Below are 27,569 nucleotides of genomic sequence, written 5' to 3'. Positions count from 1 at the left end.
AAAGAAAGAAAGAAAAGAGAAAAAAAAAAAAAGCCTCCGGAATTGCAGATCCGCTGCTGGCACTGATGCAACTCTACATTGAAAGGCCCCCCCACTTTTTTTTTTGAAAGGAGGGCATGATTTATAAATATAACACAAGTCTCTAGTTCTTTTGCATCAGATACACGGGAAGATCGGGTTTAGGAAGTTTCTTTTGAATGGACTGATTCCGCGAGTTTAAAGCTTTAATCATTAACTACTGAGAACTTGAAAATGCATTTTGCCGAAGGCAGTGGTTATTATCTTGTGCCCCAATGAAGTTTTTGCTCCCCCTCTTTTTCTTCTAATAAGTACACTGCTTGAATTGTAAATTAAGCGTATTGTTTATTCCCACCGCGAGGGTCTGAAAACCCCGTAGGCGAAGGTTGCTGACTGATTGTTCTGCTGGGAGGACTAAAGTCATATTTTAGACTCCGAGAGCAGCAGAGGCAGAGCGCTGGGGGAAAATGACTCGGGAAGGGGTCGAACGCTCACCGGGGGCGTTTGTCTTTACAGCTATCAAGTTATTACCTATGCTCTGTATTTGTACAGTGTGCAGCCCTGTGTGGCTTTCCTGGGTGGTTCCCTGGTGTGTGTGTGTGTGTGTGTGTGTGTGTGCGCGCGCGCGCGCGTGCAAAAGCTGCGAGCTAATTTTAAAGGACATTCCGAGGATTTCATTTCCCAAGGAGGGTACTTGTGACTCAGCACTGAGGGCTGCAGACCCGGGTGCTGGTGACTCTGCTCCCTTTAATGCCTGCACGCACGTGCCTGCGGGGCCACCCTGAGCCCAGCAGCACAGTGTCAGCGAGCACAATACCGATGGGGAGACTCTCGGGTGTTTTCCTTACTCACTAAAAAGCAAGCAAGCTCCAGTTGGGCAACCAGACTGTTGGAAGGAGTTAACTTCTCAGTGAACCCACCTGACAACACTTAAACTAGGTCGTAAAAAACAAAGTCCTGTGGTGATTTTTCTTTCTCATGCTTTAATGCCAGATGTTGAACGCAGCCTAAACTATCTGTTTACATTCGTGGGGCTGTAGAGGATGCCAGAAGGTGAGGACGACTCAGGCCTGGGATGGGGATGGTCCCAGATCCACGAGGCCCAGGATTTTCTCCTTTTGCTCACCGCCAAGCCTAAGCCCCAAGCTGAACCTACTAGTGTAAATATTTCTGGCAGTCTCCCCTCTCTGCTTAAAAAAAGGAAAGGAAGAGGCAAAGCTGTAGGTCTTTGCTTTGCAATTATTCAGTTGAAATATAACTGCCCCTCCCCCCGCCCCCCGAAGTGAACGCAGCCCTGGTTGTTGCAAAGCGTAGACTAAACTTTACTAAAAGTGCTGTTCTGTCTGGCTACTTTAAGGGCTGCTACCGTGCCTAGCGCTCGGTACCCGAACAACAGGCCACGGTGGGCGACCGTGGGTGGGGGAGCGAATGTGCGCCCGGCCGCAGCGGCCCCCCGCTGGACGTCTGCACCGCGCCGGCGGTTGGCCGGCGGCGTGGGCGGGCGGCCTAGGTGCGCCGGGCGGCTGGAGCCCCGGTCCTCCCGCGCTCCCGGCCGGCAGGTGCCGAGTCGGCAGCCCGGGCCCCCCGGCGCTCTCGGCGGCCGCCCGGCCAGCTCCGCGCGGTCCTAAACACGCTCCGTTTCCGTCCCCCTTTCTACCGGGCTGGAGTGCGCCCTTCGGTGCTGCAGGGACTCCTTGCGTCCGGGGGCGACGGGCAGGGGCCGACACGCTTCTGGTAGTGTTTAGGGAATGAGATTTTTTTGGCCCAAGTTTAGTGCCTTCGCTTTCTCTTTGTGTGTGAGTGTGGGTCCAGCGAGGCTGACAGCCGCCGCCCCGGGCAGCGCGGGTGTTCGCGGTGTGGGAACCGCCGGAGGCGCGCACCGCGGCGGGAGAGCTGGTGGCGGGGACTGAGATCAGGCTGGAGGTCGTACCCCTGGCCTCCCCCGTGCCGTCTCGGACCCATCTCCCTCATCTGAAGCACGCAGCCGGGTCTCGGAGAATCGATGGCTCAGCGGTGCCTGGGAGGTGGGTCGAGGACCCCGGCCCTGCCGGCCGGAGCCGCAGGGGAAGGGGTGGGGGGGGGACAAAGGGCCGCGGAGGCGGGTGGAGGGGGCGGTGAGCTATTGTTAACGGCGTTCCGGGAGCGGAGCTCGCGGCCCGCGGGCCTGCGTCTCGGCGCCCCGGCTTGGGCCCTGGCCTCCGGGCCCGGGGGAGCGCGGCGGGGCAACAATGCGGAGCGAGGGTAGCTTCATTGTGTGAATTAGCCGAGTCCTGCCTTGGCGAGAGCGCCTCGGAACCCCGGCGCAGCCCGACTGGGCCCTGGCGTGGACAGATTATGGGCTGTTCCATTTGGGGTTCCTCCACGTCCCCCCCCCCCCCCCCCATAGCCTTTTTCTTTTTTTCTTTTCTTTTTTTTTTTTAATGCAGTCACCTTTAGGGTAGGACGTTTGCTAAACGCAGTCGAGTGAGTCATTAGAAATCTAGTAACTGCCACCGGGGAGAGTGAGGATGCAAGGGTTGAATCGTGGGGACCGCGAGGGTGGAGAGAACCCCAAAAGCGAGTTCTGGGGTCATCGGACGAGGACCGCTGCTACAGCAGCTGAATAGAGACCATAGAACAAAAAATAACTGGAAGTCGTCACCCCCCACCCCTACCCCACCCCCCAATCCTGGAGGTTGGAGAAAGGTGTCGCCAAGGAAGTGACATCTCTACTCCTTAGACTCGCTGGGCACTGTTGGCCGGGTTGGTAGGGGCAGTGCGGGGAGGAGGAGAGGAGGGGAGGTCAGCCCCGGCCCGCGTTGGGGGGCGGGGGGAGAAGGGGCTCGGGTCTGCGAGCTCGAGGGTCGGCCGGGAGCCGGCCGCGGGGGGAAGGGCGCGCCCGGCGCTCCGCTGTGCCACTCGCCCCCGTTTGGATGGAGCCGAGTGGGTGGCTGTGCGCAGTGGGGGTGGGGAAGGAGGGTGAGGCAGGAGGGTTATTTAAGTCTTTCATCCGCTTGCCGGCAGAAGCGGCCCCCGGGGTGACAGCAGTGCCGCGGTCTCCCGCCGCTACCGCTGCGGCAGGTCCCAATATTAGCAACCTCTGCAGCGCCGAGCGAGTGCCGGGAGCCTCCTACCCTTGCCTTCCCAGCCCCGCCCGGAAGCAGGGCCGGGCTCCGCGGCGCTAGGACCCTGCGGGCAGGGCGGGGGAGCGCGCGGCCCGGGGAGGGGGCGGAGGGGCTGCAGCGGCCCGCCACACCTGGCGCTCCCGCTCGCTCCCCGCTCCCCGCCGCAGCCGCCCTGGCCGGCCTCCTCCCTTCCCGGCCCGCTGCCTCCCTCTCCTCGCCCCAGCTCCCTGCAGGGGACTCAGTCCTCAAGACCCTCGGTTTCTGTCCCGATTCTTTAGAAAGGAGTAGCTGTAGGTAGGGGGTGGGGGTGGTTTACACTTCGATGAAAAATATAAGGTGCATTTCTGCGTGCAATGAGCTGGCGGCAGGAGACGTGCCGGAGGAATGATTTTTGCCACCCCCCCATGCAGCCGCAGGTGACTGCAGCTGCTGGCAGGCTTCGTGGTGACACAGCAGCAGTGCAGGGGACGTGGGGGCGGGGGCATCTTACCGTCGTCCCAGCGGGAGCTGCGGCAGTGACAACTTAGGTGGGACCTTGAGAAAGCCCTTTGTGTTTTCCTCGGGGGGGGGGGGGGGTGGTATGCAGATAAGGCTGAGCCAGGAGAACTGGCACAAGGTATTGCATCTCTCTGGGTAATAGGCTCCGGGGGGGGGGGGGGGGGGGTGGCGCGGGATGTTTCACTTCATGCATAGTTTTTGTCTTTAAAGCACTTGCTCGACGGGGAAAAAAAGTGAGCAGAAAATCGATTGAGGAAAAGGTAATGCAGAATAATCAAAAAGTGAGCGCTGCTCCTTTTCCGCTATTTGATTTGGCACAAGGAAGCCCGAGTGGACCGACCCCCTGACTTCGTGGAAAGATGGCGTGCTTCTCTGCTGCTGTGCCCTTTGGGCTGGAGTGTTGGCTCGAAAAGGCCAGACTTCATCAGCCCTCCAGATGAGCATCCGACCTGGGGCTGCTCTAAGAAAGACTGCCTGTTTAAGGTGTTATTTTCCGGATTGGTTCAGATTCTTGAAAAACTGGGAGTTGTAACTCCCACTTCGTCATTTCCTAAGGAAACTCTGAGATCTGCTCTGATTGCTACAGACTCAGCTTTACTCCGTCCCAGGCTTGGAGATGATTGATTTGGCAGCCCGGGTGTGGGATTCTCTGGGTGAGGAGGGAGCTCCGTAGGGAGGGGTGCTAATCTATTTTCGAAAGCCTCCTGTCTTGTCTCTCTCCACAGTCCACATACATTCTTGTCCTCTAAAGAATGCAGCTCTGTTAAGTGTTGGGGGCTTTTAGCCCAGAGGGTTGTTTAACACGGGCCACAGTGGAACATGTGCCCGCCCTTCCACTTGCCATGGCCGGCCTTATTATGGCCTTGGACATGAGGCCCGATACAGACGGGCTTTTGGGAGCCGGGCCAGCTTTGGGTTCGTGGCCCATTTGAACAGAGCTCTGGGCTGACCACTAATATCTAGTAAGTCTGGAGCAAAGGTCTGGTGTGGTCATTTTCCTAAAGTGGTCTCGGGAGCTGTCCCAGCCTCCTGTGGACCAGAGATGACCTCAGACCCCATGAGACCCCCTTGGGCCCAGTGAGCACATCCTCAAAGGAACTGTTGGCTGCTGTGAAAGAGAATAACAGTCAGAAGCTACCAGCCGCTGACCCTGTGCTTCCCGTGTCACTCCACCGCCACCCATTACTGGGGCCCTTCTGAGTTGAGGATGCCTTGGTTGTGCCTGCCTAAGAGAAGGGACAGCCCCCAGCGGCCCACGTGTGAGGGCGTACATTTAGGTGTTCGGCAACAATCCCACCGTTCCCTCCCCCTCTCTCGCTTCCTGTTTTCTTTCTTCTCTTCCTGGCTTTTCCCATCTTGCCCTCCCTCTCCTGTTGCTCATTAAACATTTAAGGGTTTCTACACGGAAGCCTTCTCCTGGGTTGTATTGATCCAGCACCCCTCTATGCCGGACGCTCATGCAAAAACAGGGGTGGGGGCTGCCCTCAAGTGAGAATGGTTGGAAGCCCTTGCTTGGCTCAGGCCCAGAGAGACATTAGTTGACTCGGTGGAGGTTATGGAGTTCACTGTGGACAAGATGGTTCCAGGAATGATAAGGATTCCAATGTGGGCGGAGGGGATCTTGTTGCCCTGTTGCCGGGTCTTTCTGACCTTATGCTGTTGGTGCTCTGGGGGGGGGGGGGGGGGGGGGAGGGGGATGCTGTGACTCAGGCATTCAGGTGTTCTGCTTTTCTGCTTGCCCTTGGATCATTGAGATGACCTCATAAAAAGCCGTGCCTTTCTTTTGAGGTGTCTATTTTTCAAGGATGGTGGTTTGAGATGATCAAATCCTTTCCACCTGGGGTAACTACATAGGTAGTTTCTTCTCACCTCGAGAGCTGCCTCGGAAACTTGTCTCAGGAATCATTTCTTTCCGGAGGCCCCCTCTGACTTCCCTTCCCAAACCTGAGTGAGCTACTCTTCGTTGGACACCGACCACACCCTAAACGTCTTCTTCTCACTGCCTTTCCCACATTGTTGTATTTATCTACTCATTTGTCTCTCCTTCCACTAGATGGTAAACTCTTTGAGGATATAGGCCTAGCCATGGCTTATTTATCTTTATATATTCAATACACAGCACAGTTCTTGGCTTACGATAGTCACTCAATAATAGTTGGTTGATTGGATAAGTCAGTATAAATGAATTACAGCTATCTTGTTGATGCCAGAAAAAGAAACAAGGTAGATATCTCAATACTTTCATTTCCAGAATATATAATAATTTCAGTCCGTAAGGCCTCTAGCAGACTTGAACTTTGCGCACGTAAACACTTTGGGTAAATAGTCTACATGCATAGGAGATGCCCACTGTGGTGGAGTCTCATCTAGGTAACGACTTCTAGTCACCAGTAAGGGAATGACTCTATCAATATGGTACAGAAATCACGGATACATGAAAAAAAAAAAAAAAAAGGTAAAAACAGTGGTAAGATGTGCATAATCAACAAGCATATGGGCTTCGGTGTCTGATTGCGCAGGGGCAAATTATTTAACATCCTAACGCCTCCGTGTCCCCATTTGTGAGCTGAAGAGTAAAACGTTGTAATGCCTTGGGTTGTTGTGAGCACTGAGTGGAAGGCACCGCTGGCACTGACTAAATGCTCCAGTGTCCAAGCTATCTTGACTGTCGTCGTTTTCGGTATCGAGAGTGTTCTCGATGTTCTGCAGGCAAGCTAGTGGAACGGTTTTGTAAGATCACACCCACCCACCCTGTTGCTTTTGGGCCTGACGGGCAACGATGATGAATATTCATGACTCGTTCCCAGAGCTGCCTCATGTTTAGGGAAAACACAGAGATCCTCACATACCCTGGGAGAAGATGCGAGTGTCTTTTAGTCTTGGGATTAAAGCCTTCCCCATTGATAGGACGTAGTAAATTGATCAGACCCCAACGGGGGCAAAATGCTTCCTGTCTTTCGTTTTATGATGAAAATTGGACACTGGCAAATTCCTTATACTCATTTCGGGATCACCGTGACCTATATTGTGGTTGTTTTCAGGTAGCTAAGAAGAGGTGATGCACGTGACTCCCAATAGTAGTCAAATGCCATAGCTGAGATGAGCTTTTAATCATAAGAATTGGAAATAGTACAATGAAAGGAAAGAATTGCGTCAGTCAGGGAGTGCATCTCGTGCGAAGGGAATCTCCTGGAAGTATTTCCTTACTGACCTTTCCGTTTGCTCTGTGAGGTGGGGAAGGCTCGTCGTCCACTAGCTTCTTTGGACGCACCTTCTGACGTAGAGTCTGAGATGATCAGATCCGAAGTGTAATTTGTAATTTCTCTTTATATCTTTTTCCATGCACTGCTTCACATTTTATGAAAATAAATAGTTTTGCATGTTCAGACAGATATTCTATAAAATGCAGACACACGATATTGGTTACATTTTGTGCTTATAAAGAATTAAGACTCCCCCTTTATAAGAAATCTCTCTTCTTTGTTGTATCACCTTGGAACCCTTTGCTTTATGAGATTTATGTAGCGCACGTCTTCTTTGGATTTTGCAGCACAGTCTATTTTGTGAGAGTTGCAGAATTAATTGTTTCAAAATCCACATAAGTGCTTTTTTATTAGTCACAGGAGACTGACTATAGCACACTGTTATCCTTAGTGTTTTGCTAAACTCTCAACTGTAAGTGAATTTTTCAATATTTGAAGATATTTTTAAAACAAGAATTCAATATTTGGTATGTGTTAACTCAAGGTCTACACAGAGGATATCCTTTTATAACAAAATTGAGTGAATGGCTAAGCACAAGAAATACTAGCATTGTCCCAGATATACAGTTGGGTAATCATCTTAAAACAACAATATAGTTAGAGAAATTAAAGTTGCTGTTGTATGGCCATAAAATTCTGGATGGATGCCCAGCTTAGGTGTTGTTATTCTTAGTGAGGTAAGCACGGGGAAAGATGGGGGGAAAAAGATCATGATGTTGGTTTGATTTGGGGATGTAGTCCTTCATACCCATTTTCATTCAAGAGCATTTTTGATGTTAGCATTTTCCCCTCAGAATATTATGTTATCTTAATTGTTTAACTAGTTCTTTGAGGCTTGGATAAGTACAGCAAAAATCAGTACTTCGTTTAAGCAGAAATATTTGGGATGTATGTAGGCTATTTTAATTTTCCAGGTGGAGCTCAATAAAGTTATACAATAAAAAGGTGAATAATATTCTATATAAACCAATCAGGTCTTTGGTTAGCACCTCATACTCTTATTTTAAGGGACATAAGATCAGTCTCTGAATAGAATATTTTCCAATACCTGCCCATACACAAATACTTAATTTCGTATTTATGAAGTAGAAGTAAGTTGTTTTTCTCTTAAAGTAGACTCTTCTAAGGTTAATTTGAAGATGTATTTTGATTTATCTGTCATATCACTTCTTAGGGTATCTGTAAACACTAGCTTTAAAAAAATTTGTTGTTGTTATGTGTCATGTTAGTAAGTACTTTTATATCATTTTTGTAAGATGGAATTTAGTTGAAAAATCAGTTTTCTTAGGCAGTGGTTTTAAGAGAAGACACTTAAATTTTTTAAAAAAAAATGTTTATTTTGAGAGAGAGAGAGAGAGAAATTACAAGCGGGGGAGGGACAGAGAGAGAGGGGGCACAGAATCCGAAGCAGACTCCAGGCTCTGAGCCATCAGCACAGAGCCCGACGCAGGGCTCGAACCCACTAACCGCGAGATCATGACCTGAGCTGAAGTCGGACGCCTAACTGACCGAGCCACCCAGGAGCCCCAAGAGAAGACACTTCTTCAATAAGTGTGAGATTATCCAAGTTGGGAGTTGGGCTCAGTGTCCTCTCAAAAAGTCTTAGGGATGCTGAGACTAAGGAATTGCTCTGTGCTCTGACCTGTCTTCTGCCTTCTGCCATTTGTCTCTTAGGCATTCTGGAATTTATCAGTATAGCAGTGGGCCTGGTCAGCATTCGAGGCGTGGACAGTGGACTCTACCTCGGGATGAATGAGAAGGGGGAGCTGTATGGATCAGTAAGTACTGGGAGAGACTTTGGCGATCTTCATGCTTTATTTGATTGGAACTGCATTTTCTGTAGATGATACATATCTAGAAATGAGGCTGAGTCTCTTTGGAAGGAGAGCGTAAGTTCTTGCTTTTTGAGAAAAACCATTCTGTTTGTATTTATAGATATCAGCCCTGGACCTTCACCAGACCCAAGTTTCTAAGAAAATGCTTTATTTATATGCCAAACCATTTTCATTGTCAAGTAAATAAAAAATTCACAAGTGTGAAAAATCCCATCTTCTTGTATTGAATGGGAGTTATTTTTGAAATGAATTGAAATTATCTTCTCCTAAGCTTTGCAAAGCGGTGTAATTAAAACTAGAAACAGACAGCCATGCAGTGAGTATAAACCCTTTCTCTGAGCTCCATAAGACTCTCATTATGTAGAGGGAAGAGAGGGATGGAAATTATTGCCAGATATTCTTGTACGTGAATAAGAATATAAAAATATTATAATTATTTGCAAGTATCATAAGTTTCTTTTTTTTTTTCCGGTCTCACTTTCCATCTCACTTCCCATCGGGTTGTAAGCTCCCGGAAGGAGGCACTGAAGAAGTATTTATTGTATCCTAGCAGGTGCCAGGTGGTATTCTAGGCACTCTGGGATGGCAGTGACTGAGACAAAGTCCTTGCTTCTGCTTTGAGCGAAGGGGACTGACTTTACATCTTTGTTATCTCCTTACTTGTACTAGCAGTTTCTAAAACACAGTGCATGCTTTACAGTAGGAACTTAATGCATTTTTTTTTTTTTTGCTAAATGTATGAGTATGAATAATAGATTATTCGTTACTACACACCAACTTGAATTTTCGACAAAAAAAAAGCTTGTAGTGAAACCAGTCTTTAGTTTTTCCTTGCCATTATCGGTGGCCAAATGAGAATTTAATCCGCGTTATCGGCAATAGGAGAAGTTCGATTAGATCCACAAAAAGTTGAAAATTAAAAGAAACTGAGAATGGGAGGCAGAAATGAAGGGCATTTTTATACATAATGGAGAGAAACCTTGTCTAGATATACCCCTTTCTTGTCCACATATTAGAAAATATATGTGTGTACTCACACATACACACGCAGGGGTTGGAATGCTTTCAGATGCAAAATCCCCAGATGACAATAAGTGTCCTGCGCCATTTGAATACAGCACACACCATTTTCAATGATGTGACATTGGTTTTTCTGCCTTGGTGAAATTTGAATCTAGATCGGTTGATTTTGCTAGATGTTTAAGTCTTTTAAAAAGAAGTGTGTCCTTGAGAAAATAGATGATTTTAAAGTCTCTTTTTAAGCATAGGATTGGGTTGAGCTTTTGAAACACCGTTCGTGTTTTAGATCAAGTTATTTACTGCCTAAGTTATCTTTGCCAGCACTTTTAAGTGCAAAGATACAAGGTATAAGGAAGCTTTTAAACTTTTAAAACATAAAATGATGTTCTCCTTTGTCACCCCCTCAAATTTTTTTTTTTTTTTTCCACTTTTAGGTATATCGTGTGGATTTAATTAGGTCGGTCACAGTTGAACTCAATAAAACGCTTCTTGTGTGGAGGGCACAGTCTGACATCTAGTGGGTGGAGGGACTGGTTTATCACCATGGTCTCTAGGCTTTTTTGATCACACATCACCACCCAAACAATTTTTTTCGAGTCTGGGTCTCAACAGTGTATGTTAAATTATTTAAGGACTCTCTATATAAAATAGAGTTCATATAGATTGCTATATTTTACAAAACCCGTATTAAGGTAAACATTTGTAAAGGTTGTGACAAATGACTAAACTCAAATAGAGGCCACGTTTGTTCCCCTCTTCATGGACCACCGTGCACGCCCCTGCAGTTTCGTGGTTGACAAGGAGAGCACTGGAACTTTGTGTCCAGCACAGTGGCCTCTGTGTGTGTGGACCAGCCGAGCCTCATCTCCCCGTCTGGATTCTTTCGGTGGCTTCTTGCTTGTCTGTCCCCTCCTCCAGCTGCCTGCCTCTGTAGGCCCCGTCAGCAGCACAGGCTGCGGACAGAATGCGGGCTCTAGAATGTACCCCGAAGGTAGGCCCGGTCATTATCAGTGACAGGACTCTCCGAAACGGTGGCCAGGTGGCAGAAAGTTGGAGAACCCCCTCTTGGCATGTTTTCTGGGAAGCCCACCGAGTGTGTGGCTGGGAGTAGACGTCCCACCTCCGCTGCCATGTGGCCACAAAGCCACACAGCTGGCCGACAACCCCGGTCGTGGAACCCCAGCTAGAAGGGGAGGGTCCGAGAAAAGGCCTCCTCTCCCCCCACCGCCCCGTGCTTGGGGAATGCCCAGTTTCTCGTGTACGGAGTGCCTGCAGGCTTGGGAACTGCTCAGGGGAAAGTATGGAAGGGAACGCTTTTGCATACTGTGGTTTCCCTTCTGGAGAGCGGTCTCCAGAGGCTTCTGCACACCAAGCTTCTCCCCTCTCCAATCCATTCTCCACCTCCTGGGAGAATTGCCCTTCAGAACTCGCAAATGAATGTCAGCTGTCCACGTAGATCAGATGCTTACCTTTGAAGGTGAATGCCTGCGTTCTTTGGCACAGCATTCAGGGTTCCACTTTGCCTGCACCTGCACGTGGTAGGGAGGTGCTCGATAAACACTTGTTGGGCTGAAAAGAACGAAGCGTTGTGATTTATTTTGCTGCTTCGTTAAACAGAGGGGTGTGGCCCTCGCTGTGTCTCTGCCCCTGTGGTCAGGTGTACTTAGGACTCTGCTGGAAGGGAGAACCCCCATCTTCCTATTCCCACACTAAGCTGGACTGTGATATGTCGTCCCTGGTGGGTCCCGCCCAAGGCGGATATGGCTGAGGCTGGGAAAAGATAGTATGGTGGTAAGAGCCTGGCAGTCGGAGTCAGAAGACTTGGGCTCTCATTCTGTCTCTGCCACTTGCAAGGGCCCTTGTTCTCCTCACCTATGAAGCGACAGCTTGACTTGGCTATCTGGAGTGTCTTTTCCTACTCTGGATCTCAAGAATGTGTGGTTTGGATTTGTTGGGATTCACTCTTGGGTCTTATCTGCCTAACGCGTGATGTTCTCTGCATACACAAAGTGTGTGTGCCGCGAGGTCTTTTTGTCTCTTACGTGTAGAGCTGGGAAGAAAGCTTTCTGGGAAGCCAGATGGTTTTCCCTTTGGTCTGTACCTGAGGCAGGAGAGGGGAATGGAAATTAGATCAGGGCTCCTCCGTGGCCGGGAATTACGTTTTCCATCGGGGTTGTGGTTACCATATCTGGTGTGGCAGTGGAAATCGGGAGTGACCAAAACATCACATTTCATTGTGATGAGACTGGGAGAAGGAAAGAAGGGAAACTGGCAATGATTCTGTTATTAAATACAGTTGGCCCTTGAACAACACATGTCTGAACTGTGCGGGTCCTCTGATAGGCAGGTTTTATTTGTTTAATTACTTATTTATTTATTTGTTTAATAAATACAATAGAGTACTGTAAATGTATTTTCTCTTCCTTACCATTTTCTTCGCATTGTCTTTTCGCTAGCTGACTTTATTGTAAGGATCTAGTATCCAAAATGTGTGTTAATTGCTTATGTTGCAGGTAAGGCTTCTAGTCAACAGTTGGCGATCAGTAGTGCAGTTGCACGCAGATTTTCCACCGGGCCGGGGGGCGGTTGATGGGGTCAAGGGTACAGTACAAATTGTAGCTTAAAGACTTTTTGCCTGAATGAGGTTGTGTGTTACTATGAAAGAAGGCTAAGAGGAGATGTGGGGAGATAGCAGACTTCCCCTCACGAAAAGTACATGAATGTGTAGATGCAGCAAAAATTAATTTAAAATGTGTTTTGGGGTAACTTGTCTCTTTTCATCTATGTAATTCTTTTGTTTTCAAGTTTATGTTGGGAATGTATCTCAAAGGCCAGAGGTGAACCGAGTCATATTTCTTTAGAAAAATGCATAGGATTCTGCTATCCTCATAGAACGTGGCAGTAGGAGAAAGGATATTGGTAGTGTGTATCACGATATGATTTAAGGACAACCTGACCTGAATACTTCCGACTCTGGGTTGGGGTCTGACTCTGGCATTCATGGGTTAATTCACCCATGTGTCAATCCTTTGTTTGCTCATTCATTTACAAACACTTACATGCGCAGTACAGCTAATTCTATGCTAAATGCATAACAGCGCAGCAAAGAGCTCAGACTCTGGTAGGAGAAAGGTACTTATAATCATTCAGTGCCGTGTGAAATGTACTATATTAGAAAAACACACAAATATCTTGGGGGGCGGGGTCCGAAAGAGTGCATAATAACTGCTCAGGGAAATTGGGTGATAACACTGAAACTGGATCTTGAGGCATGAATAGGAGTCTCAGAAAAGGAAGAGCAGACAAGTTAGGGCACATGAGCTTTCAAATGTAAAGATTAAGGTATCTGCCTGAGTCATAGAGAAGGTGTCAGATCGCACACACACGCACACACACGGACACACGCACACATGTGCACGCATACTTGCTTGGCCAGAGGATTATGGTATTAGAGTATTACATTTGTCACTTTTGTTCTTATCAAAGAGACTAGAAGTAAGGCTCAGATAGTTACTTTGAGAGTCTTAATCTAACTTATCTGAATATTATCAAGATTCTTTAATCATTAAGAAAAATTGACTATAATAAATATCTCTTTAAAAAAGAATGCCATGGAAAAAATTAATCTCTTTCAAGAAGTTTGCATTTAGGGGTGCCTGGCTGGCTCAGTCAGAGGAGCATGTGAAGACTCTTGATCTTGGGGTTGTGAGTTTGAGCCCCATGTTGGGTGCAGAGTTACTTAAAAATAAAATCTTAAAAAAAAAAAAAGCTTGCATTTAATGAAAGATACTTTACCATTTCATTAAAAAAGGTAGCACGGTAGGGACGCCCGGGTGGCTCAGTCGGTTAAGCATCCGACTTTGGCTCAGGTCATAATCTCACAGTTTGTGGGTTCGAGCCCCGCATCGGGCTCTGTGCTGACACCTCGGAGCCTGGAGCCTGTTTTGGATTCTGTGTCTTCCCCCGCCCCCTCTCTTTCTCTCCCCTGCTTATGCTCTGTCTCTCTCTCTCTCAAAAATAAATATTAAAAAAAAAAGGTAGCACAGTCACTAAAATCGCAATGATAGAGGAAAGTAGTGCATAGAATCTGTAAAAGTGATACAGAAGGATGATGTGCAGATTTCAGGTTTGTATCCCTTCTGTAACACTTACTTTATTCAGTCCAGAACTTTAATTCCTGTTGGTCTTTTCCACTAGATTCAGTTCCTAGGAGTCAGATTCTCTTTCTCATCTTTCTGTTTCTTGAGGGCCCAGCAGTACATGTTATGTGCAGTTGGCATATGGTCAGTGTTTGTCGACTCAACTACTCAGCCTGTCACGACCTGCACACGTGCAGAGCCTTGCTGTACTTGAGCACTGTGTGTCGATGGCATTACCTTGTGTGTAGTTGCCTACAGAGAGAACCTACAGAGCTCTCTCTGTGTTTCCTTATTGAGAGACCCAGGCCTTGTAGATGGCAGAGGGACTCTTGCAGCCTTCAGACCCGTGCGTTGGAACCCGACCATCATCTTGATGGAGATGCTTATGAAACATGTGTTTCCTAGAAGATTTGGTTGTTAGGTTTCCGGAGACAACGTTGGGACCTGGTTTATATGAATCCACATACAAGAAGGTGTGATGGATTTTTGACTATGTTTCCTACGCACATAAACTTAAGAAAAAAACACATTAGTCGAAGCAGTTGTCTCTACGGCCAGAGGTACGTGAGTCAAAAATTGTCCCTTGCCAGGTGTTTCCATGGTGTGGGGTGGAGGAGGAGAGACCCCATAGATCCACCTGTCCCCAAAGGAAGGAATATATCAGCTTCTTTAAGAGGAAAAAAATAAAGTATCTCAGATCCTTAGAACCCCGTACTGATTTCAATTACTGTTACTGTGTCATTTGAATACATACCACCGTGAACTTCTTATACTTCTCTGGCAGCTCCAATTCCAAGCATATTAATGTGAAAGTTCACACGAAGCTCTAAGACCGGTAAGATCCATGTGGGCACAGTTGCGTTGATGTGATGGAAGACGTCACCTGCCGTAGGCTAAGAGGTGCTTCACTGTCAGTGTGGCCCTAGTGCTCTTTGGAGCTCTGCACACCTTGGAGCACCTTGGGAAGACGGCCGCCCCCCGCCACCCCCCGAGTCTTCCTGTTCCAATTACTGGGACGCCACATGATGTCATCTGGTCTTTGCTGATGTGCCCAGTCTGTCCTTTCTTTTCCTGTTGGCCCCGATGGTGGGGGTAGCACTCGGTAGTGCTGTTCAGCACAGATACGTCCTTGGGTGGCAGTGTGTGCTTACAGGTGGTCCTCCGGAGGGTCTCGAATAGCCTCGCCACGATCCCTTTGCTTCGTCACGACACGAAAAGACAAAGTGAAGACGTCCTGGCAGAAAACTCACAGTCCCGCGGATGAGGCCCTGGTGCTCCAGGGGTCTGCACACGCCAGCTTTGAAAACATCACAGGAGGTGTGAGGTCCTACAAGGAGGGTCGGCGGCAGGCCCGAGAGGCGACTTCATGGAGGCCTTCTTGTCTCCAGTAGGCATTCCGCATTGGCACTCGGGAGCAACTTGCGAACAGGCCGAAGACACTCGCGTGCGTGTGGAACGGGAAACCATACCAAACGGCAAGGCCCCACTGGGCTTCGCGATTTGTCCCTGTGGTTTGTCAGTTCCGCTTACTTTGATGGCAGATGTTCAGGCGTGTCCTGTAGAAGGTCTCCAAGGAACGTAGTTCACGTAAAGGAAATGAAAAGGGTCATTTGTTTCGTAATCTCCCTGATAGCGGGTATGCTCTGGAAGTAGGTGGTTTTAAACAGATGTTTTGGGTAATAGAGCCTTGCCTTCACTGTGGGTGCACACTGCCAGTTTTCAAAGGATCAAGGAGTAATTCTCTGAGGATAAAGAGGGCGGCTCCTCAGAAGAGCACCGTATCCTGCATTATTCGGTTTAGTTCATACACTGTCCTTGTATTAGGGCTGGAGAGAGTGAGAGTTTAGTGGCTTAGTGGTTTACTCGAGGTCACATGGAGACTGACAGACAATTATGATTGGAACGTAGGTGAATTAATAAACTTGGTTCGATACCTATGCATAAGAGCAGCCATCCATTTTTGTGAATAAAAAATAATTTTACCAGAATTAACCATGTATTAAGAGAAGGATTTTAGTATTTCCTTTGCAGATATGATTTGGGAACAATTATGTTTTCTCTCTAGCAGCCTAGTTTTTATTTTGTGGTTGGTTTGTTTCTTTAGCATCTATACTGATGGCCAGTAGTTAGTGGAAGATCATTTTAAAAATGTGTCTCTATTTATTTAATTTTACTTCAGCGTTTGTTGTTCAGCGGAGTAGCTGTACTGATTTGCTGATCTACTGAGACATGTTTAAAACATCCCATGTCAGTAATGACCAAAGTCACAGAGCATAGGTCTGGAGATGTTGCAGGTTTTGGAAAGGATTTGGTTTTAGTCATTAATAGCTCAGTAGATTAAAAAAAATTTTATAATGTTCATTTATTTTTTGAGAGAGAGAGAGAGAGGGAGAGAGAGAGAGAGAGAGAGAGAGAGAACGAGCAGGGGAGGGGCAGAGAGAGAGGCAGACACAGAATCTGAAGCAGGTTCTGGGCTCTGAGCTGTCAGCACAGAGCCCGAGGCGGGGCTTGAACTCACGAACCACGAGATCATGGCCCAAGCCAAAGTCAACTGAGCCACCCAGGTGTCCCAATAGCTTAGTAGATTGCTCTCATCTTCTCTGGAGGAGGATGGCTCTGGGTACCAGGCAACATGTTCAGGAACGGTCTTTGCTCAGGCTCAGGAGTCTCACAGTAGAATCCTCCTCATGGCAGGTGCAGACTTCACATAAGGTCCCCTCTGTGTTCCTGCCCTTGGTTTTACTGCTCTAGACTGCTCGTCCCTGCTCTATACTGCTCCCTTTTCTGAAGCCCCACTGCCTAGTGCCTGCCAGCAAAGTCTGATGAGGAAGGCTTGAGAGAGTGAGTGGCTGTTTCTTGGGGTAGAGCCCCCACTGGCTCCTCGTCCTTCGAAGTCCTTTCATAAAGGGTGAGGCAGGGACTCGGTGACTTTTGTTTCCCATGGAACTGCCAGTACTTAAAACTGTCTTGCTTGTGGGTTGACACTTAATACACGTTGAAAGTATGACTGTGTTGTCAGTGGGATCCCAAATCACCCCTTCCTTTCCCTTCCTTCCTTCCTTCCTTCCTTCCTTCCTTCCTTCCTTCCTTCCTTTTTTTCTTCCTTCCTTCCTTCCTTCCTCTTTCTTTCTTTCTTTCTTTCTTCCTTCCTTCCTTCCTTCCTTCCTTCCTTCCTTCCTTTTTCTTTCTTTCTTCCTTCCTTCCTTCCTTCCTTCCTTCCTTTCTTTTTTCCTTCCTTCCTTCCTTCCTTCCTTCCTTCCTTCCTTCCTCTTCCGTCCTTCCTTCCTTCCTTCCTTCCTTTTTCTTTCTTCCTTCCTTCCTTCCTTCCTCTCTCTTTCTTTCTTTCTTCCTTCCTTCCTTCCTTCCTTCCTTCCTTCCTTCCTTCCTCTCTCTCTTTCTTTCTTTCTTTCTTTCTTTCTTTCTTTCTTTCTTAACAAAGACCCGTGGACCCTGGCTCCTAAGCATCCAAATTATAAAGAGGTATTTAAGATTAGAAGGACTGATGTACAGATCAGAGTGGCTCCTGACCATCTTGTGTAGAAGGCTCCCATTTGGATAAAAAGTGTTAGGGAGCCCCACAGGATAGGAATTGTACTGGTGTCTTTGGATTGAAAAAATACATTATGACAAAAACCTCTGCGAATTCCTGAACAGTTTAAAATGAATTTGTTACAGAGCAGTTCATATATTCGTTGGAAAAGAGCAGCATATCTGTGCAATGGATATTTCGCTCACCTATTTTGCGCACTGACAATGCTGACCTCTGGTTTTGAGGTCCTGAGCCTCCCTGTGCCTGGGAAATCTGGTTAATTTGTAAACTGGGGAGTGTGAGGACCCCAAGAGAAAGCAACACCGGGGACAGCAAAGGTACCAACTGACTGCCTCCGACACACCCGCCCGCTGCTGCTTCTGCTCCTAACCTGCCTGGAACTCTCCCTCACCCTGTGCTCTGTGTCACCCCTCCACCATCAGCTCTCGGTTCAGAATAGACTGTTGGTCACAGAGAACCTGAACTGCTCCTGCCTGGAGCCTATGTCGTGGACAGGATCTGAATTGCACAGGCCCCCTGCTTCTCTTTAGAGTGCATCAGTCTTGGGGCACCTGAGTGGCTCAGTCAGTTAAGCATCCGACTTCGGCTCAGGTCATGATGTCACAGTCTGTGAGTTCGAGCCCTGCGTCAGGCTCTGTGCTGACAGCTCAGAGCCTGGAGTCTGTTCAGATTCTATGTCTCTCTTTCTCTCTCTGCCCTTCCCCCACTGGTGCTCTGTCTCTGTCTCTCAAAAATAAATAAGCGTTAAAAATAAATAAATAAATAAATAAATAAATAAATAAGTAAGTAAATAAGTAAATAAGTAAGTAAATAAATTAGTAAGTAAGTAAGTAAAGTGCATCAGTCTCCCCCAGTTCCTTGAATTAGTGATGCTGGACAAGCTGATCAGAGTTAGGAAGGGCTATTGGGTCAGTCCTGCTCATTCCTGCTTCCACTCCCTCGTTCGCTCACTCACTCACACCCTCGCCTGCTCACACCTTCACCGGCTCACACCCTCAGTCTTTCCCGCTTGCTTTCACAAAGCCAACAACGTCACTGACACCACCTCCCACTGACACCTGCTGGGAACACGGTTGATCCTCATGACCTGCAGATTGTATATTTGCCGCTTCGTCTACTTCCTGCATTTGCTTGGAACCCTAACATCATTCCCGCTGGCTCTTCCGTGGTCATTTGCACACATTCACGGAGAAGCGAAAGGGAGTTGCCCGATGGGCACGTTTCCAGCTGGGGCCCACCAGGTGACGCTCTGCCTTCTTGTGTCAGCTCATCCTGAAAACAGGTGTCCTTTTGGGCATCTGTTTAGCGCCATGTTTTTCCTTTTTGTGTTTTTGTTGGTGATTTTACGGGTTAAAATGCCCCCCAAGCTAGTGCTGAAGTGCTGTGTGGTATTTCTAGTATTTAAAATGTTTTAACGTTTATTTTTGAGAGAGAGAGAGAGAGAGAGAGAGAGAGACAGAGCATGAGCGGGGGAGGGGCAGAGAGACAGAGAACGTGAAGCAGCCTCCAGGCTCCGAGCCGTCAGCACAGAGCCCGACGTGGGGCTTGAACCCACGAACCGTGAGATCATGACCTGAGCCGAAGTCGGACGCTGAACCGACTGAGCCACCCAGGCGACCCCGTCTGGTATTTCTAAATGTGAGACGGCTGACGCGTGTTAGGGAGCAAGCCACATAAGTTGGATAGTTTTGTTCGGGCATGAACTCTCGTGCTGTGAGTTTATCGTTAACGAATCTGCAACATTAACTTAAACAGAAACCCACAAAAAACCAAGATCGCGTGTTGATGCTTGTGACCGGGGGCTTACAGGAACCTGACCCTGTATTTCTCTTGGGAGCACTGCTTCCGTATTCGCCCTTTCAGCGTCCACGGCGGCTTTAGAGAACAGCGCTGCCACGCATGATGAGAGCCAACTGTACGTACAAATGCAGATGGTACTTTCTCTTGTGGGTGAACTTGGAACTTGCAGCTTCGGGGGGGGGGGGCAGATACACCAACCAAGAATTATAATTTGGTCTGATACACATTATCACAGAATTACGTGCAAAAAGGGCTCGGAGAGCTTAGAGGAGAGAGCTCAGTTCTAGGGTAGGAGAGGAGGTCAGGATTATTCACGGAGGACAGAGGACAATAGGCAGGTGTCCTGAGGGGAGGGAGGCTTGTGCGAAGGCAGCTTTGCTGCAGGGTTTGGAAACGTGGTGGCTGGTGGATGTGTGCTAATTCTGTTATCTTTGCGCCTGACCTCCCCCCCCCCGCCCCCCATGGTGTGGTCCGGTCCGTTTCTGCCGTTTCTCCCAGCTGCTGCCAATGCTACACTGCTGGCTTTGGAGGGTCTTCCCCTGTCATCATCATCAGCCATGGCCTGGCAGGTGCCCCGTGGCCTCACAAAGAAAGCTGGCCACCCTGGAGCCAAGTGGCAGCCGCTGGCCCGCCAGCAGGTCCAGCAGGGGCCCGGCCACCTCGTCCCTCCTGCCTCCCTCATGCCCGGGACTGACTTGTCCTTGTGCACAGACATCACTTCTCAGTCTGTTGACCTGGTGCACCCCAGCAGCCTCCCAACAGGCGGCCGAGAAAAATGTCTGCATTCCTGACACCCCTAAGGGGAGCAGAGGGCTCCCCTAAGGATTGACAGGTTATGGCGTTAAGTGGGAGAGACCTACACAGAGCTGTGTTTCCTCATCCTCTGTATAAATGCTTAAAATCCTGACCTAAGTTGATCTCCTCTTTCCCTATTCTTGTGTGTGTGTGTGTGTGTGTGTGTTATAATTCATTGAAATCTCCATTGTGATTTGCTTTTGCTTTGTAATGAAATGCTCAAAGCTCAATGCAGTATTCTAAGAACAGACTTGCCAAGGTCATGCCAAAGACATCCCTCTCCCCGTGGTGCACAGTGTGATCGCTTTGCTCTAGCATGGCGTGATCTTTGCCCATTTAGCGGCCACGATGCACTCTGTGTCCTCACATAAATGCTGTCCACTCTCAGCTCTAAGTCTCATCCCTCCCTCCTTCTTGCATACGAATTGCTGTGTTCCGGGTAGTTTTCTCTTGGCTGTGTTCACTTGGCTTGCGTTCCTTTTCTTTCTGCATCTTTCAAGTTGGTCTTCAGTTTGCGATGTTTTGATGGAATAGTTAAGCCTGTACTTGCATTTGGAACAGTTCGAACTTGGAGGTAAGACAGAGAGTAGTGGAAACACGAGGCTTCGCATCCCAGCTCTGTGGCTCCCCGGCTGTGTGACCTCGGGCAGTCTACTCAAACTTGCTGAGCTGTAACTGTGAAACGGGGCTAATGACAGCCACATCACAGCATTGCTGTGAGGATTAGAGGAGATGAAGCCTATGAAACAGCCCGCACACTGCTTGGCTCGCTGTGGCTCGTTAGCACAGGCTTGCTCCCTTAGCATTCTTCACGGATGAGTGTGGCAGTGCTTCTGGAAGGCCGCCTTGGTGCAGCCTCTCATATTCCTTCCGGGGTGGGAGATGCACACAAAGTGTGTTTCTTGCACGTCTGGATTCTGGAATGACGATTTATGACATAATGTATGAAAATACAGATTTCCTCCACATCAAAATGTGGCATCCCTTGAATTATACTTGAAAGTGTTATCCGTGCTCAGGGAGCCTGGGTGGCTCAGTTGGTTGAGCATCGGACTTTGGCTCAGGTCATGATCTCAGTTCGTGAGTTCGAGCCCCACATCTGGCTCTGTGCTGACAGCTCAGAGCCTGGAGCCTGTTTCAGATTCTGTGTCTCCCTCTCTGCCCCTCCCCTGCTCGTGCTCTGTCTCTTTCTTTGTCTCTCTCTCAATAATAAATAAACATTAAAAAATTTTTAATAAAGTGTTAACCGTGTTTATCAAGATTAATTTTAGATACTTTATTTTCATATGTAGCTCGTAATCGTTTTATCCACGTCGTTGAAAAAATTTCTTTCTTTGGGGTTTCATTTACTTTGTATTATTCTTATTCTTTTTTCTAACGTTCACATAGTAGCAAATGCACCAGGCTGTCACAGCCCCAAAATGTCTACCATCAGAATCGTGTTTTCAGGATTCAAGCACTGTTTAAAAAAACATCCGTGTCAGCATATGTATGGGATGGAATTACTAGTTGATGGTATTAGGCCTGATTAGTATGGAAGTGTGTTGTTACAGTCTGGCAGAGAGAGCGGGCCCTGAGAGAGTTAGACACAGTCATCTGTGTGTTACAGAGAGGAAGGGACAGCAACACTGGTCACTTTCTAAGAGAGCAGGGCCATTTATGTATTGGGTGGAAAAGCTTGGTTCCAGACGAATCTGGGCTGGCAGGACTGCAGTTGGAGTTGGAAGCTGGAGACCCAAGAAGAAGGGGGGTTGCTACAGACAAACTTGATCTACTTTGCGATTTTGCACAGTGTTCCTCTGTGGGCGTTGGGTGGGGTGGGGGTGTAGGGGCACACGAGCATGGCCTGGGGGCGTGTGTGAGAAATTCAAGAGTTCCGGTATCATTTCTCTTCGGCGTTGCGTGTTGTCTGCCTTAGGCGCGCGTCCGGCTTTCCCGTCGGGTGTGAGTGCTCTGTGACATTGCTGACTTTTTGTTTTCTTGCAAGACTTGGTTTTTCTCCCAAGTGAGTTCTCCTAGGGAGAGCCTACGATGTAGGGTTTGCTGGTCAGGCAGACATTCGTTGATGAGCCATGTCTATTGCGGCCAACGCGGGGGAGAGGCCAGCGGCGGGCCCCACAATGCCAGGCAGTGGTAGGCAAGACACCTTCCAGGACGGGACCACCCGAAGATCTCCCGGGGAGAGGAAAGCAGGGGCCCCTGGTGCCGAAGTGAGGTCTTCCGCCATGCCGCGTCTCTTCCTTGAAATAGCAGCCTCATTCCCTTGGCTGCTTCTGGAAGCATTAATTCAGTCTGCGTTTCTGATCCGCTGCCCCCACCTTCTCTGCAGTGGGCGACTGATGCAGCACATTTTATTTGGTTTCTTTCCCTGTTTTCCTCCACTGCAGCTTCTTTTTCCATTTCCTGTTCAGCGTGTCCTTCCAGAGCTCTTGTGGATACCTCTGCTTCTGCATTTCCATGTTCCGAGACTGAATCACCAGAATCTCAGACCCAAAGAGACCTCAGGAATATCTTAGTCCGGTTCCCTCGTTTTACAGATAAAGGAAACGAGGCCCAGGATTATTAATCAACCCGCCCACTGCTCCCAGATTGTGTGCGTGTGTTTGCGGAAGTCTGGCATTCCTTTATGTAAGGAAATTCCGTGAATCTTTCAGTTCTTCCAAAATAGTCTTTGGGCTTATACTGTCATTCTATTGGTTCACCTTTCAGTTTCTCTAATTTTATTCCCACAAGCCAAGTTCTTAATGTAACCCGTTTTTGTCTAGCGTAAAAAACCTGAGGCCCATTTTTCCTTTCCGATTCCACTCCCTACAGTATATCAGATGGTTATCATGGAAACACAACAGTCGGATTCAGTTGTCTTTGTCTTTTAGGATCCCTTATTTCCTTCATTTCCCGTCCCAGCTCTTCAGCTGGACGTGTTTCTGCCGTTGTCTGTCAGTCTGACTCTTCAAGGGCATCCTACCCTTGGCTCTTGCCTCGAGTGCTACCTCGTGCGAGGTTTCTTCAGCTTTTGCAGGTTTTTGTGTCTTTTCAGTGGTCACTGGAGGACGTACTCCTCTTACCAGATAATTATCTATGGTAAGAAATGTTACCTGTGATTTCTTTTTCCTCTGGTGTTCCAAGATCCTAAAACAAGTTTCATGAATTTTTCCTGTAAGGTTCTTTGTGGAAGCATTAAAAGTGCATCGTCTCTTCGGGGATACAGGCAATAACATTTCTTTTTTTTTTAATTTTTTTAAATGTTTATTTGTTTTTGAGAGAGACAGAATATGAGCGAGGTAGAGGCAGAGAGAGAGAGAAAGACACACAATGTGAAGCAGGCTCCAGGCTCCGAGCTGTCAGCACAGAGCCTGATGCAGGGCTCCAACTCACAAACCGCGAGGTCATGACCGGAGCCCAAGTGGGACGCTGAGCCAACTGAGCCACCCAGGCGCCCAAGCAATAACATTTCTTAGAGTGAATATTGGACTTCTCAAGTTTAAATCCTTGAGCAAGGTCTTCTTTCCCCTTAGGATTACATCTCTGGAAATGTATTACAAGTTTACAAGCTGATATGATTTGCTAAACAAATGCCTGTGTCTCTAGGCAGCTTCTAAGGAAGGCCCCTAAATTGTCTAGCCTGTCCATGGCAGGTTCTGTCCTTGCCGGCAGGCATCGTTGGTGCCAGAAGGCTGGTGAGGGCACAGCATAGAAGGTGTCTGTGTGCCCCTAGATTCAGACTGGGACCCGACTTTTGAATCCCCAAATACCCAAGTAGCAGCTTCTGGAGAGAAGGTCACTTGTGTTTGTTTTGTGTGGTTTAGTCTCTGGTGGGGAAGGAGAGGAGAGAATGGAGGAATTCTTAATTTTCTATATGTTTTGATGGGACAGAATGAAAAGTTGCCCGCCTACTTGCTTCATTTTGTTTACATTGACCAGATACAGCTATTTCTGTTGTTCCCACAATTCCAATCACGGGTACGAAAGCAGGCCTGCCTGGAATAGTGGGGATTTTAAAGAGGTTTTGGGAGATAGGGCTTAAGGTGAGCCATATCGAGGGCACAAGGGGATATGGCTCTGAATTGGAGCTTGTAATAAAATAAGGAAGAGTGCCCTCATGCCTGTTCTCCTCTGTGTTTGCTGCTTTCTATCTGGGGACTTCTCCCAGGAGAGAAGAGTTAAAAGACCCGGCTTCTTATTAATGGTCCTTTAGTCATCGTATTTAATCACCCCGATCCTTGCAACAACTCCCATTAAGACTTTACTGCTAGATTATTAATGAGGAAGAGTACATCTGTGCGAGTAATTGTGGTCGAGGGAGGTTTAAATGCCATGACTGTAATAAACGGGAGATATAAGAATGAGCGATTACATGAAATCATTAACTTGTAAGATGTTTGGGAACTCTACAATCAGGTTAGTTCCTGTATAGTCGCCGACCTCGGATTAATGTGCCGGGCTAGTTTACACAACCGGTTTAAGTGACCCATTGAGTTGAATACACGCGATCATTTGGATAGGGGGGTAAAACTACACCGTACATATTTACGTATATATAGAAATACGGATGGCTGGAATGGCAGCACGAAGCCTATTTGTTTCCCATGAGAAGAGCTGAGCCGCAAATTTTGAAAAATTCTGATTTCAGTTTTTAAATGGGTATAGATACGAATTGGGCATAATCATAGCCATGTGGATGACACATTTTCCAATTGTCTAATATTTTAAAGTGGTGTCTCTATGAGTCTATGTCTTACGGCGTTCCTGAACATTCTCCAGGGTGTGCTGTAATTTTCACATTATTATCTCATTCTTCGGTTTTAATAGGATTCGTAAAAGTTTCGAAGTTTTAATTTCAGTTTTTCCCACTGCTTAGAATTTGATGATATGAAATGAAAAGAGGTTTCCATAGTTGCTAACATTCACCAGATTTTGTTCCAAAGCATGGGCTTCAGTAGACTTTTGAATTAAATCTGCATTCTCCACCCAAGCCTAGTGATATAATCCAACAGTTCAAAGATAGGTATGCCATAAACAGCTATCGTTAAATAATCTAAAAAAAAATATTAAAACATGGAAATACAATAAAACAAGAATTGATCACTTTATAGTGGAATACTCTATAAACTGTCTGCATTGGAAACATGTGGTGAGTTTTAAAACATCTGACTTCTATAATTCTAAAGTGTACAGTTGAATTTTTTTTCTCCTTTGCACATATAGGAGAATACAGGTTAATGTATTTGTGCTGTCCCAATTTGCACTCGTTTGCTTATTTCCAATTTAGAAAAATCACTGTGGAGTACAAATACATAGGAATGGTCACCTCACTAAATATTTTGTCACCGAGTTCTAAACTGTGAGCATAAAGAGAGCAACTCTGTGAAGTTTGCTATTCTATGTGTCCAAAACAGAAGTCACATGTTAACGTAATCCCAAAATAAGAGGAAGAAATTTAAAAGCACATACGTGGTAGAAAAAAGTAACGAGGCCTTTAATTCTTCAAGATCATTTTAATTTTTAAGGTATGTCAGTTTATCTGAGCGGCATTATACTAAGTGTGTAACAATTGTGGGAGCTGAAAGGTACCAGCGGTTTGCAATGTCACGTCGGCACAGTCTCATTTAACTTGTTAACTGAAGTCATGCAGCCCTTCCGTATAGGGGGCAATTGAACTCTTAACCATCACAAAAAATGCTGGCTATAGATGATACTGTTTTAACTAGAATAATTTACTTTATTTTCTGGGTTGCCTAGAAAGTTATGTGTATATAAACAATGCTATAATAGCCTGCTGGGGGAAATAGAGCAGTGTTTTCTGAGTACTGAAAAGGCTAGTTCAGTTTCTTAGCTTATTGTTTTTTAAACGTTTTTTTCAGGGGTGGCTGGGTGGCTCAGTCGGTTAAGCGTCCAACTTCAGCTCAGGTCGTGATCTCACGGCTCGTGAGTTGGAGCCCCGCGTCAGGCTCTGGGCTGACAGCTCAGAGCCTGGAGCCTGCTTCGGATCCTGTGTCTCCCTCTCTCTCTCTGCCCTCCCCCGCCCCCCCCCCCCCCACACCCTGCTCATGCTCTGACTCTCTCTCTCTCAAAAATAAATAAACATTAAAAAAATTTTTTTTGTTTTTTTCATGTTACAAAACCCTCTTGAAACATGTAGAACAAGAACCTTTTCATAAATACTGACAACAAACGTGTCCTGTTGCTAGACTGTGATGTCCCTGTCACTGTAGAATTCTGTTCCTAATCTCGGTTTTCTTTCCATCTCCATGCATTCCTCTTGCAAAGCCAATTGTGTTTTCTAAAAGTTATATTTTCGTTGAGGTAAAGAAGAAAGGACGCTCAGGAAGCCTCTACGAGTCTGAGACTAACGTTGCCGCACGTAATGTCTGAGCCTCGTCTGTGAGCTCGGGCCTTTCCCCTGCGTGGCCCGCCCTGAGGCCTGGCCCTTTGGAAACAGCATCAGAAGCCTCCCTGTGGGAGGGGGTCTGGAGGAATCACAGATTCCTTAGTGAAATTGCTTAGTGAATTGCTTAGTGAAAAGCAAAACACATGGAAGGGACCGGGCTCCAGAGTGGGGCACCTCCAGCAGGGCTCCTGGAAGCTTCTTGCTGCGGTGGCTGCATTACCACAAGGAGATCCCGTGGCCTAGACCCCGGGGCGAGTCATTTCACATCTGGGCCTCCCTGTCCCACATATTTAATGGGAGAAGTTGCGTTCGCCGTTTCCTAGACTGCGTCCCAGGAGTGAGAGGTGATGATGTGGACTTTATGTCGGCAACCCCCACGGTTCCTGGAGCACCTCCTCTGTGCCAGGCGTGTTCTGGGGCTGGATTTGTGATAGCCCTGCCTCCAGATGCTGTTTACCAACCTGCCTTACAGATGAAGTTACGAGACTTGGAGAGGTTAAGTGAGGAGTTGTCAGTGTCCCGCAGCTAGTGAAGGACGAAGCTGGGATCTGCGTGGGCCTTTGATTCCACAGCTGGGCTGTTCTGTTCACCACCGTGCAAGCTCCCTATACTCTGCTGAGGTGATGTGCATGTGTTCCTTTTTAAAAAACAATTTTTTTTTAATATTTATTATTTTTGATAGAGAGAGACAGAGCGTGAGCGGGGGACGGGGAGAGAGAGAGGAGACACAATGCGAAGCAGGCTCCAGGCTCTGAGCTGTCAGCACAGAGCCCAACGTGGGGCTCGAGCCCACGAACCATGAAATCGTGACCTGAGCCAAAGTCGGATGCTCAACCGACTGAGCCACCCAGCGCCCCTGTGTGTGTTCCTAATCCAACAAAAGCCATCGTGTTATAGGTTCGATAGGTCTGTAAAGCAGGCACGGAGTAGTTGCATTAAGTCATGTTTCCAAAAGGAGAAAGAAGTGTTTTAGTTTGTGAATAAAATGTCTGTCAGGTGATAGGATTTCCTGAGGAAAAGAAAGCTTAATTTGAATTCATTTTTCACTGAGGGTGGAGGCGGGTGGGGGAGAGGGGAAAGTGGGTGATGGGCTTTGAGGAGGGCACCTGGGAGGAGCACTGGGCCAATTTGACGATAAATTATAGTAAAAAAAAATAAA

General features: G+C 47.5%; 1 protein-coding gene across 3 annotated transcripts in view; it reads left to right on the top strand.

Moving 5' to 3' along the window:
* Positions 1 to 27,569, top strand: part of FGF9 (fibroblast growth factor 9) — a 95,691-nt gene that overhangs the window by 63,479 nt on the left and 4,643 nt on the right. Inside the window, exon 5 of one of the 3 annotated variants that reach the window (XR_009611601.3) lies at positions 8,558 to 8,657. Coding sequence is in view for 1 of the 3 variants with exons in the window: in XM_060637552.3 (XP_060493535.1) it covers positions 8,558 to 8,661 (104 nt within the window). In the remaining 2 variants the exon portion in view is untranslated. Of the gene's footprint in view, positions 1 to 8,557; positions 8,662 to 27,569 lie in introns of those variants that run through there. The other 2 variants (XR_013556078.2, XM_060637552.3) reach the window with 2 other exon arrangements.

Source organism: Panthera onca, chromosome A1 (genome assembly GCF_046562875.1).
Source record: "Panthera onca isolate mPanOnc1 chromosome A1, mPanOnc1 haplotype 2, whole genome shotgun sequence".
In the NCBI taxonomy this organism is placed as follows: domain Eukaryota; kingdom Metazoa; phylum Chordata; class Mammalia; order Carnivora; family Felidae; genus Panthera; species Panthera onca.
The sequence above is the reverse complement of the archived record's forward strand: the minus strand, read 5'-3'. Positions and strand labels throughout refer to the sequence as shown.